This window comes from Meriones unguiculatus, chromosome 2 (assembly GCF_030254825.1).
Source record: "Meriones unguiculatus strain TT.TT164.6M chromosome 2, Bangor_MerUng_6.1, whole genome shotgun sequence".
NCBI classification, from domain to species: Eukaryota; Metazoa; Chordata; class Mammalia; order Rodentia; family Muridae; genus Meriones; species Meriones unguiculatus.
Genome location: NC_083350.1, coordinates 66,102,377 through 66,115,384, shown reverse-complemented (window position 1 = coordinate 66,115,384; position 13,008 = coordinate 66,102,377). Strand labels below are relative to the sequence as shown.

Here is a 13,008-nt window from a genome sequence, read left to right as displayed (position 1 = left end):
AAGGAACAGGTATGTCAACTCCTGGCTTTTGACCTGTTCATAGAATCTGACTTAGTTGGACTTCCTTTGTAAAAGACGGTAAGCAGGAAATCCTTTCAACGTGCACACTCTATAAGGTGTTTGAGAGTGACGGTGGGTGTTGATGACAAAATAGAGCAGGTGTGTGAATGGTGCAACTGGATCTGTGTGTGATGGCCCTGCTGCCTCAGCCAGTCTAGTCAGAGGAGCACGCTCACATGTGGCCGCACACCGTCCCTTTGGGAACGCAAGGCAAAGGCATCATGGCCAACTGTAGGTTGTGTCTGGGTGGGATTCTGAACATCACATTTCTCTGTACACTGAACCAGTCAGTCCACAGAGAATGGATGTGTGCTCATCTCAGTGCGGGCGCTGGAGGGGCACTTGGGAACTCCCTCCTTCCTCCTTGATTGCTTTTTAAAAAAATGAAACGTTGAGTTTTGATTCATCATAGGTTTTTCTGCTTCCAAGAATGGAGACCCAGCTTATCAGTGTCTCTGGTGAAACAGCTGTTGTAAATCAGAGGATGAAGATCAAATTAAAAATAACTTTTATTTGCTTAGGAATCGTGATGCTTAAGGGGTTTTTTGTTTGTTTGTTTTGGTTTTTTTTGAGACAGGGTTTCTCTGTGTATCCTTGGCTGTCCTGGACTTGGACTTTCTAGACCAGGCTGGCCTCAAACTCAAGAGATCCTCCTGCCTCCGCCTCCCGGCGTGCTGGGATTACAGGCGTGCACCTGTGCCCCCGGCTTACAATACTGAGTCTTGACTATGAACATGACAGAATAAGACTTAGCCAGGGAACAATACTCTGGCCTTGTCAGTGAGAGAATTTCTGGATTGGATTAGCTGAAGCTAATCCGTGGGCTGGGATCCCAGACTAGATAAAAAGAGGAAAGTGAGCTGAGTGAGCTGAGCAGCCCAAGTCATCGCTCTCTCTGCTTCCTGACTGTGATATGATCAGGCCAGTGGCCTTGAGCTCCTGCAGCCATGACTTCCCCACTCTGACGGGACTGTCCCCTCAAATTGTGGGCCAAAATAAACTCCTCTTTTCTTAAATTGGCTTTTCGTGGTATTTGTCTCAGCCATGAGAAAAAGAAATAATATAACAACCTCATTTTTGAAATTAACAGTTTCAAGTCTAAATACAGATTGTGGTAATAAATCAAGTGTGTTTCTAGGAGTCAGGTCGGCTCTACCACCTATAGTGTTTCCGATGCTAACACTCATCTGAGAGGATGGACGGATGGTTCCTAGGAGGCACAGATGCGCACACCTAGTGTTTCATACACTTGACTGTTACAGTGTCTCAGTGAGGGGTGGGTATCTGGTTGTAGAGCTACCTTCACGTTGAATGTAATTTCCTCCATGACGTACACACGCTCAGGAAATGCTTTGGCCACTTCCTCCACACTGTTGAAATATTGCACCGGCTCCTTTATATCCCGGTCTTGCTCCAGCAGCTTGAATTGTCCTAAAACACACGACAAGCAGAAGAGAAGTGAAATGCTTATGCTGGACAGCTGTCACAGCCAACATCCTCTTCCTTTCTGCCAGCTCTTCTCTGTGTAGACTGCTATTCATTATCATGTTAAAGAGGGTTGATCACTCCCGAAGGTTTTGTTAAACTAGAATCTACACAACTTTCAAAACTTAGTGTGAAAATGAAAACAAACTGAATTTTATCTTTTTTCTGTTCAGATTCAAGGTTTATTATCAGGGCTCTAAAATTACATCACATGGATGCCTGTGTGTCGGTAGACCTCTAAGGGAAAATGCATTCTGCTATAAGCAGTTGCTCATTTTGTTTTCAGCAGTACATTTTCTTGTCATTTAGTTATAATAACACACCCATTACTTTCTAAAACTAAGGCTCCATACCATGGCAGAACAAATTTTCTCAAGTTAACATTTAAACTGGAATAAAATCAGGGCTGGGGGTAGCTCAGAGACGTCTGATGCTGGAAGGAGAGGCAACAGCAGACAAGGCAAGGGCAGCCCACCTTCAGCTGCAGCGGGGCTCGCGGCCAGAGCCAGAGTTGGAGAGAAGGTATCAGTAAGGTTGAAAGAGGGAGTGCTGGAGGTGAAAGAGAAAAAAGGTTGTCAAGTGCCTACTGAGAACTATGATGCAATGTGACTGCTGGGCGACATGAAATCACCACTGCAGGTGCCTGGCTGAGAATTAAACTGGAGCCAGAGAGCACAACTGTGTTTTTCTTCCAGGCAAGGTCAGGCACACAGAGGCTGGCACACAGTAGGCAGAGAAATTCCCCGGCTGTGAAATTGCCACTGAGTATTAGAAGTAAGGCAGGAGGAAGGAGTCAGGATCCCTGCAAGGGAGTGAGCTCAGTGCCTGGTGGGGGAAGATACCAGCAATCTCGGGTGGGAAGGCAGCGAGCCAGTGAAGATGGAGTGAGATCAATGGCCCTGACAGGGATAGAGTTTGACTCTGGAGGGAATTAGTTCAAAAGCCATAAAGGACAGTGGCCTCCTTAAAAAGGCATCGCTTGGATGCTGTGCACAAGCTCAAAATTACTTCAGGAGCTAGCCTAGCCAAGGAGTAGATTAGATACAGCTTGAAAGTGTCTTTCAAGTTGAGACAGTCTCTCTGTGTTAGGAGATGAGTGAGGGGCCAAAGCAGTTGTCCGTGGGAGTTAAAATGTATATTCACTTGATTGTGACCACAGAACATCTGCCAGAGACTTCAGATACTTGCCAATATTCCCAACTACCAACAATGGTGATTTATAGTCTGTAATGTATTATATGAATAAGAAATTATAGATTTGGGAAGCAAATCCATTGAACGTGATTCAAGCTATTTACCAAGAAACCGTTTGATGAAAGTCTGTAAATGTCACCTGCTCAGGTCTATCATTAAGAGTTTAATTTATTTGAATCTGTGATCAGTGTTTTAAAAAGCTTTTCCTAAGATGAGGTGGGACCCGTATGCACCACAAACACTCATTAAGTGGCTAGCAGCTGCTTAGACTGGGTTATGTATATTTTTCTTGTAGCCACGGTAATAAAAAGGAAAAGGTGAAATCAAATTTAACAGTAGATTTGATTTAAGTAATAGACCTGGACTGAACAAACACATCACATAGTTATTTCATGCTATTTTTTTTGTACATATGTTACTGTGTATGTATGTGTGTGTGTGCGCGTGTGCGTGCACTGAGGCCAGAAGACGATCTTGGGTGTCTTCTGCTATCATTCGCCTTGTTTGAGACAGGATCTGTCACTGTGAGCTAGGGTTCATCAAGGTCTTGCAGGTCTGGCTGCCTGCCCTGCAAGACCCCGTCTCTGCTCTCCAGCCCTGGGGTTACATGTACTCACCATTTTATCCAGTGTTTTAATGTGGGTTCTGGGGATTGAATCGGGTCCTCCAAGCACTTCACCTACTGAGCCATCTCCCTAGTCCTTCCATTAAACTTCTTAAATCCAATATATGTTTTATATTTTCGCAAAGTAGATTATTTTGGCTCATGAAATAAGAAGGTTTGCAATTAAGATTCTTTCTCTCTCTGTCTCTTCTCCCTGTCTCTGTTTCTGCCCGGCCTCCCTCTTTCCCCCTGCTTATCACAATACCTAATATCATGTTTTTATAAGGATTGTGTGTATGTTTCTGGGAATTAAACACAGGGCCTCCTGTATGGTACACAAGCGCTCTATAGCAGAATACTATCTTCCGTCCTTTTTTCCTTCTTTATGGTTTTGGGAACTGCATCTAGTATGTGTCCATGCCAGGCATGAGTTCTTGGCGTCTCCATATACCTTCCTCCATATAGCTTCTCTCCCAACATGGCTCTTGTTTTCAGGCACTCTTGAGTCATTCTTCTATGGTGTCTATGATTTTGTATGACTGATCTTCTCACATATAATTTAGCATTTAAGCACCACAGCAATGCCTGTACTCGTCACCTCATTGTTCAGGACAGCCAGAAACACACACGAGTGCTGAGACCCAACACATACAGATTCGAGATGGACAAATACAGCAGCAGCCAAACACGGCACAGCTTTTAACATCTGATCGTGGTATACTATACATCAGAAAAATATTATTTTAATTTTAGAATACTTTTCAGGTCATCGTGTAAGACCTTGGTTTTCACGTTTGTCTATGTATATTTTAACTACTCTCCTATGATGGGATAGCTCACATCAATTATAGTTCTTATGTTCTCCAAATGAGTTCAGAATCTAAATTACTAAAATCTTACCTTTTCTTCTTTGGTGTTATTTTTGAGACAGAGTTTTGCTGTGTAGCCTAGGCTGGCCCTGTGATCCTTTGCCTCTGTTGCCTGAGTTCATGGGCTGAATACAGTATGTATGTGACTTCCTATTGCAGGGGCTCACACACTTTTCTGTAAATATTTTAGGTTTCACTAGCTAAGTGGCCTCTGGTGACAAAGTGCAAAGCAGCCATAGAAAATGTGCAACCAACGAGAGCAGCTGGGATTCCATCAGACCTCTCTTACAAAAGCAGGCGGCAGGTCAGAGGTGACCCTCGGGTCACAGTCTGCTGACGTCTGTGCTGCTGGACACAGTAGAAAGTACAGATCGGGACAGTCGACAAATGAGACACGGGAAGTGAAAATGACCAGTCTTTTTCTTCTATATTACTGAGCAGACCAAGGTCTCCTGAGAGACCCTGAAACCATGTCCTACGCTGCCAGTATCTCGAATGGCACTTCTTCCTTTAAATGGGCATCTGCCATCAACATCCCTGAGCAGTGGAAGGGGGCATGCATTGGGTGCTGATGTGAGTAACCAGCCACAGGAATGATCCCACCTTCTGCCTGTGCTTTACAAGACCAGGCTTCTGTGGTTTGCACTTGGCTTCTACTTTTTTATAAATGATCTGATGGCCTCCAACTAGCTAACCTGACACACTTTGGGAAGGATGCTAGGCTACGTCATTGCTACAGCCTGTATGACATTGTGGCCTTATAATTGGAACTCGTTGGAGCCCATTCTTTCAGGCTGGCTGAGTTTAGAGCCAGTCTCTTGCCAAAAGTAAAATCAATTTATACTACACATATTCCCACGACCCCCACACAGGGGAACTAATTCTCTAACAGACCATTTCATGAATAACACAGTCTTTTGTGCCACCAAATAAAAACATGTGGAGGCTGTGGAAACATCTGTTCCGAAATGTTACTGTCAAGCTCTGTTCTTGGAGACGGAGGAAGCTGCATTGTCTTTCAACAGCTTTGATGATCTCATAAAATGTCTCCATTGTGAGACCTGGTCCATCTGTGGTACCCTGAAACTCCCAGGAACCAGTCCAACACCAAAGACATGCTCTTTGACAAGAGTTTAAATGACTCTAAGGTGGTGTTTAGAAACCAAGACTCATGCTTTTTTTCCCCTCATGAGTTGTTTCTAAAACTATATTTCATAATATATTTCATGTTGACTAGAATTGTCATCTAGAAATAGTCAGTTTTTGTATGTCCCTCATAGCAGATATACTGGATGAACTTCATAAAGCATACTGTAGTAAGCATAGCAGAGAGGCCCTAAGTCCTCTCCCTGACATCTAAGTTCTAGTATCCTATAATGACTGTTCTTTCCTTACATGGGAAGGTTAAGCCCAGCATGGAAAAGAGAAGCAAAACGTGGCTCCTTAAGGGGGAGGGAACAACAGTGCTAAGTACAGCAAGGACAGTGAGGGAGCAGAGTGCGAGTCTGTCTGCAAGTTACAGTGCAACCATTCTGTGCTCAGTGAGGACTGGCCTCCCTGGGTCCCCATCACTGTGGCAGCGAGCATAGCCAAGTGTAATTATTTTTATACCATTTTAAAGAAGTACTTGCCATCTTGTCAGCACAGAGCTACACTGTGTTTAAATAAAAGCAAGAGCAGAGGCTTGCAGTACTCATCATGGGACTGTAAGTCACGTGAACACCATCCTACTGATGTCCCTCACCCTGCTGCGGGAAGACAGCAGAAACCATCCCAGGAAGAGAAAGCAGAGAGGCACACCAGCAACGGACTGTAACACAAGCACAGCCCAGGAAGGCTGGCGTGCCCAAGGCTAAGCAAAGAGAGCCCTGACTGTCGACAATGCTCTGAAGGGATGGGCCTGCATTCGTCAGTGAAGGTCGATACTGGCATCAAGAAGCAGGTGCCTTCGGAACAGTGAATGAGTGGGCCAACTTTCCTTCCCTCACTCTTTCAGAGGCAGAATATCAGCGCTGAATTGGATGGGCTTGTGGCCATGTGCAGAAGTGCTTTTTAGTTGGTTAACTGATGTATTTTTGAAAAAAGATCTCATGTTCTCTACGCTGGTCACCAATTTGCTATATAAAAGATGACCTTGGTCTCCTGATCCTCTTGCCTCTGCCTCTATGATGCTGGGATTCAGGCATAAAACTGCAGCTGCCTCATCGATGTATTTTGAATGGCTCAAATATCTGAACCTTTGAACCGCTGGGCCATATGCATACGTGAAGAAAAGAGCCAGTCTTAATGAATGAAACAAACCAAATGCCACTTTCCAATAAACAAATTAGGCTGGGCAGGAGTTTGTACTTATAATCAAGCTGCCGCTAGTGAAGTACTCCTATTTTCATCTGCATATGAATGCAGGTTAGAGCCTCTTCAGGACTGGAATGAGAAACAGGCGTGCTGGGAGGAGATACACACCTGTTACTGTCAGCAGCAGCAGCCAACCCGGTTTGCACACATGTGTCTGCTTCCACCAATGGTGGGAATACACTTACTTACATCCTTCACCACATCCAAGAGTGTCTGACACAGCCCAGCTACGGGCCTAGTGCCACTCTCCCCAAACACAGAGCAGCAATCTGGATAGACAGTTCATCGCTGCGTACAAGCTGCCTCATTCTTTGGAAGAGCTGCACAGAATCGTACTCCAACATGTGCCACTATCAAGTTAAAGAGCTTCCTCCTAAAGGGCTTTAGACGTATTCCAGTACCTTGTAGCCAAAGTGATGTCAGTCAGCGTTCTTATTCTGAAGGTTCTGAGTATTTAGTCTAAGTAGGTGAGAAAATGCCTAACTGAGAACTGGCTGGGCTAAAGGGTAAGTGCATTTTAATTCTTCACCCTGTCTAACAAGGTGCAAATTTGTTTCCACTCACACTTCTACCAACCTCATGTTTTGCCTAATAGTTTACTGGAAATCCTTAAAAAAATAATTGTCAGTCAAGGCTATCACTGTGATTTGATTGTATTTTTATTATAAAAACACAACACAATTATTTTTAAGTAATTACCATTTTTATATCTTGGAGATTTAAAAATTAATTTTCTTATTACAAATTTGTGCTACTTTTTTGTTAATGTGTTTTTCTGTGTAGACCTTGGCTGTCCTGGACTCACTTTGTAGACCAGGCTGGCCTCGAACTCATAGTGATCCACCTGCCTCTGCCTTCTTGAGTGCTGGGATTAAAGAAGTGTGGCACCATGCCTGGCTTGAATTTGTGCTAATGTTAAACATAATTTTAGAAATGAGAGTGGGCTGGGAAGACGGCTCAGGCTATGAGCGGTCTACTGCACGGGTATGAGGCCCTGACCTGCACCCCAGAGTCTGGGGAAACAGGCAGCATATCAGTGTGTGCCTATAATCTCCACGCTGCGGAAGAAGAGGCAGAAGTGCCCTCGGGCTCACTGGCCACCCAGTCTAGGCGAGCCAGAAAGCTCCAAGGATACTGCCAGACCTTGTCTTAACAACAAGGTAGAGAGAGATTGAAGAAGACACTCAATGTTGATCCCTGACCTCCACATACCCATGTGTGTTCATGTACCTGTACACACGTGCACACACAAACATGTGCATAGGCATGCACTATACAAACACATGCAAGGAAAATAAAAACAAGCTGGAGATGTTCCAAGATGGCATTTTCTATTCTAACTTGGATTCTCTGTATCAGTTCTAGTGAGTTCCTACAGCTATCTATGGTTTGGGGGTAAAAGAATGAAGTTCCTTACAAAGGTAAAGACGGATTTCAATAAAAAAGGCCACGTCACTGTCAAGAACAGGAATTAATACAGAAAAGAATCACTTGTCAAAAAAATTTCCTTCCCCCCCTCCCAAAAAAAGACTTGAGACAAAAATAGATATTTGTAAGTAATTTGTGGATATTTCTACTTATGCTTCCATTGGGCCTATCACTTTCCACCCTGATATTCCATCTTTGAATGAATCTAGATCCACCTGGGTTTAAAACTGCATAATTACTGCATGATTCTGGGATAGATGTTGCAAACAGTCAAGCTAGTCTATGCTCTGAAAATGGTTTCCCTTTTTTTTTTTTTCAAAAAGGGAAAATTATATTTTTTCATGGTACCTAACTGGTCTTTTGTTTCTTCAGAATTACTAGAAAATGTATAAGAAATATGTTCCACTAAGATGATGGAACTAATAGGGTCTTATGGTTGAATGTGGCACTAACCCTTCCTAGGGAAAATCAACACTGTCTTCATCCCCTTCTCCTGAACTCAGGTTCCCTATATCCCTTTCATGTTCTTTTCTTGGAATCTTTCTGTCCTGCACTCATTTTATAATGGTATTACAGCTTCAAATTTTAATCCCATTCCCATCCTTCCTCTTCTACCACTACCTTTCACACCTTTAAATATACTGGAAGCTAACTCCATCTCACTTGAGAACCAGGGCGCTCATAAACGCCAGCACAATCAATGACGACACATCAGAGCTCTCTGATCTCTAAATGCCTTTCAGGATTTGGCTCTACTCTGAAGGTCAAAATGTGCCTGATGCCAACAAGGAGAAAGAATTAGAGAGTCACAGACCGTATGAGAAGCTCCTTAAGAGACTCCACCAGCTTTGAGTAGATAAAATGCAGAGGAGAGGGCCCGACCTCTGCATCAGCCTTATTTAGGGTCGGCCTGCTTTCCCACCCTGCTTTCCCTTCAATATCCAGGGATGGGTAGAGATGGCACTGGGGGAGTCACATGGGAGCCTGTGGAGATTAGAGAATTTGCTTTGGTCTGGGGGAGTCAGGGGTAAATCCGGGATTGTAGCTGTGTTCTGACCCAAATCTGCTGTTGCTGTACTGCTCTCTCTCACCAGCAGCTCCTGAGGATGAGAGAGGCAGGAGGAGGTGCCTCACCTCCTGATGGAAGGATGTAAAAGAAGCTAGTAGCAAGAGGGGCTGTTAACATTAATTTAGTCAATAAATTTGTCTTTGATAAAATTTGAAAGTCTACTCAGATCGACTCATTTAATCCCCAAAGTGACCTGAAATTGGGTAAATGATAAGGCTATACTTCATTTAAGCATGCTATATATAGGGCAATTGAAGCACGGAAGGCCCATAGTATGGCTGGGATTGACTCCTTTAGTGAAAGTAGAACCCAGCCACCCATTTATAATGTCTGGCACGGTGGCTGGTGCAGCCTGAATGAAGCAGCTGCCTCTACTAAAGGGCAAAACCATACATTAAAAAAAAAAGAGAGAGAAAAAAGAAAGAGTAGGTTCCAATATATCAAAATCAATTTTATTTGGTGTAGGTTCTTTATAAAAAGGAGAAATGTAATGAAATAACCTATTATCTACATAAAAATAAAGAGAAGCCAATATAACACATTTTTATTTATTTAATTTTAAGTTGGATTGTATGAGAAGTGAAGGAGGTAACAAAGGTAAGCAGAAAATTAGGAGGAGAGAGAAGACGGGGAGTGAGAAAGACAGAGAAACATTAAAAAATTAAAACAGGACTTATAAATCAACACAAGAAAAAGACAGCATGTACAAACATATACAGTTTCCACCTGGGTGAAGGAAAGGAACATCACAGAAGCATAGATAGACAAAATGTGGATGTGTACCACACAGGCAGAAGGTCAGGCTCCAGGGTCACTTTACAGTGACAGGCAAACATGAAAGCAGGAGTGTGGAAGCTACATGGAAGTCTAGGCATATGTATGCTACATGCTTTTCCTCCACGCCTTATGTAAGAGTTTAAAAAGGAAGCAGAAAGCCAGGGTCATGGCCAAAAAAGCAAGGGTGGTGAGGAACACACAAGGATCTCAGTATTGCATGGTTTCTTCCTCTATTGAAACATGACCCAACTCTTGGCTTCTTGCTCACTCTCTCTTCCCCAGCCCAACAGTAAACTCCCACACACCGGTGGGACCACAGAGGAGAGACAGCGAGACAAGCAGCTGTTCATGCTGTGGTTCTCATTAGGGGAAAAAAATGCCCCGATTATAGAAGATTTAATTTTTAAGCTCTGTGCCAAAACTGGAGTGATGAAAACTCCATGTACAGAAATATAATGAGTCCCAGAAACACTGCAAAGTGGACACTTCACGGGCTCAGTCCACTCACATATAGCAACAACACAGGAAAAACATATTGTACAGGCCCTATGTTGTGTTTCTGGAAAGAGAGGATATGCTTCCTCCAAAGTTCTTAGGTAGAAATAGTAAAGCACTCTAGCTTTGAAAAGACATGGAAGAAAGTTAAATTCATATTACTGAACAAGAGACGCCAATTTGAAAAGGTGTACAGTATATGATTCCAACCCTATGACATTCTGAGGAGGGCACACTGTGCTCAGGGTGTAACAATGATCTGTGGCTACAGGGACAGGAAGGGGATACAGAAGCCAGGCAGTGAAAGCACTCTGCATGACAGGATGGTAGTCTGGTCATCATGGTCTAGCCATGCACACAAAGTATCCACCACCAAGAGAAACCTTAAAGTAAAGCATGGACTCTGGGTAATGATGTGTCGAGGTAGGCTCATCAATTATGACAACTATTCTGTTGTGGTGTGGGATGCAGAAAACGGGAGGGTATGTGCACATTGGGGTAGAGGACTATGGGAAATCTCTCAAATTGCTCTATAAAAAAAATCATGGCAAGGAAGTTCAAGTGCTTCATTTGCTAGGGCAGTGGAGGGGGGCAGGGCATGTTCTCTTGGCTCAGCATAGGATCGGCTTCTGATGCTCCCTGTGACTGGCCATCTCTGCACCGCAGTCAGTGTGTGGACTTCTGGAGTCAAACCCTGGTCTCTCTCCTATGGTGGAATTTTGGTTAAGTCATAACTTTCTAGACACATTTGTTCCCTAGTTCTATAATATAGATCAGACACACTAACGTTAGATTTATTAGGCTGCTTAGGTTATATAGATAGAGCTCAGCAAAGTGACGCAAGATAAGAGCTCAATGAGTGCATTCATCAGTTCTGGGTCAGAGTGTGGGATGAAGATATATGTGTTATCAATGGAAATGGGAGTAACCATGCTGTTATTCCAACCTTTCTTATGATATAAGAAAGGTCTTGTTCTTGATAGTGATCCTGGAGGAATTCCTGCAGAATACAAGACATCAAAAGGTTCTGTGAATGTGACACAGAGAAAGAAATGACACAGTTGGAGGTTAGATGAAAGAGGGCAGTAGAGAGAAGGAAGCTGAGGAAGTATGTAGGTGGTTCTCTGCTGCTTTATTGGAGACTGTTTCTGGGAAAGCCAGAGACTGGCACAAACCACAGCAAGTGTAATCCGTTTTGATGACCAGCTGCTAACTGAACCCTGTTCACCTGGAGAAGAGCAATTCCAACTCAGATGTTTCATGCTTAGTATTTGTGACCTCAGTGACTGTGGTCTAGGCTCCTACTCTGTTTAAGAAGCAGTCATAGATGTGGAAAAAAAAAAGCCTTAAAAAACAGTAAGATGGAAAGGCCCTACATTACAGAAAGCCTCTTCATTCTTGCCAAATGGTTTTCTTTTCATTAAGAAACAGAGACCCTAACAGCCCTGGGGCTGCTCTGATGGCTTGCAGCTCCATTTTCTTGAAAGTGCTTAGTTAACTGGGATGCTTCTGAGCAGCAAACACATACCTTCCTCCTCCTCCTCCTCCAAAGGCAGCAAGTGGTTTGCCCCCACCTCCTCACGGAAGAATGACTCCCTCCTCCACTTTAGACTTTGCTGATGAAGCGCTCCTGTTCTTGTTCCAATACTTTGTTTTCCTCCAAATGCCCCCACTTTTGTTCTACAAAGAAGTAGCTTACTGGGCATTCTCTGGTGCCTTTTGGGTTGACCCTGTTCCATGTTAAACAGGCTGCACTTGGTGTGGAGGACAGGGCTCTGTAAAATATGCCGTGCAAGGAGGGCAGTTATGTAAACAGGGCTGCTGGCAGGCTGTCTAACGGGATCAACAAGGCTGGGGAGAAAAGCACTTTAGAGAGGACTGAATCCGAACAGATGCATTCTAAGTAAAACTACTCTTGTTCCATTCAGTTTCTCCTGTTCTCTCCTTTCCCGTCCTCCCCCCACTCCCCTTCCCTGTTTCAGTGAGTAGTCCAGGCTGGCATTGGAACTTAATGCCACAGCCTTTCCAGTGCTAGGATTATAAGTGAGCATCACTTATAAAAAGCAATACTCTTGTTTCTAATCTAACTTCTAATCTAATCTAATCTTGTTTCTAATCTAAAATCAGGCTTTTAATAAACAGAAATCAATTTTTAAAAGATTAATCATGAGCTTGTTGGCCACTATAATTTCTGATATCATCAAAAAGGATCAACTTTTTTTTTTTCATTTTCAGCTTCTAAAAAAATTTTTTTTCAAGAAAAATAAAAAACATTTAAAGTCTGGGATATCTCAGAAGGCTACCTTCAGAATTTCTAATATTTAAGAGGATTTAATGAAAAATCAAGTACAAATTAACATATAACGTATGGTTCTGTTTACAACAAATTGTAGAAAATGCCAATAATCAGTCCACAGTCACACAATCTATTATCAGTTACCCTCTGTGGGTAGAACCCAAAGGAGTGAACAAAACAAAGTTATTTGTTATTTTGATGGTGATGATGGTCTTATAATTTATAATATGCAGAAAATGATCTGATTATAAATGGAAATTATGGCTCTTTCTATATCAATTAGATGAGACAGATGGCCACCAGGTAACTGGTGGTTAGTACACATGTTCTTCATTCATGCAGCGGTGCGCTGGGACAAGTAAAAAGCATAGATGAA

General features: G+C 43.1%; 1 protein-coding gene across 2 annotated transcripts in view; it reads right to left on the bottom strand.

Annotated features, from left to right (window-relative positions):
• The window catches only part of Garem1 (GRB2 associated regulator of MAPK1 subtype 1), a 174,015-nt gene that overhangs the window by 41,792 nt on the left and 119,215 nt on the right, over positions 1-13,008 (bottom strand). For both annotated transcript variants that reach the window (XM_060377628.1, XM_060377629.1), the window contains exon 3: positions 1,361-1,491. In XM_060377628.1, the coding sequence (XP_060233611.1) occupies positions 1,361-1,491 (131 nt within the window). The remainder of the gene's footprint in view (positions 1-1,360; positions 1,492-13,008) is intronic.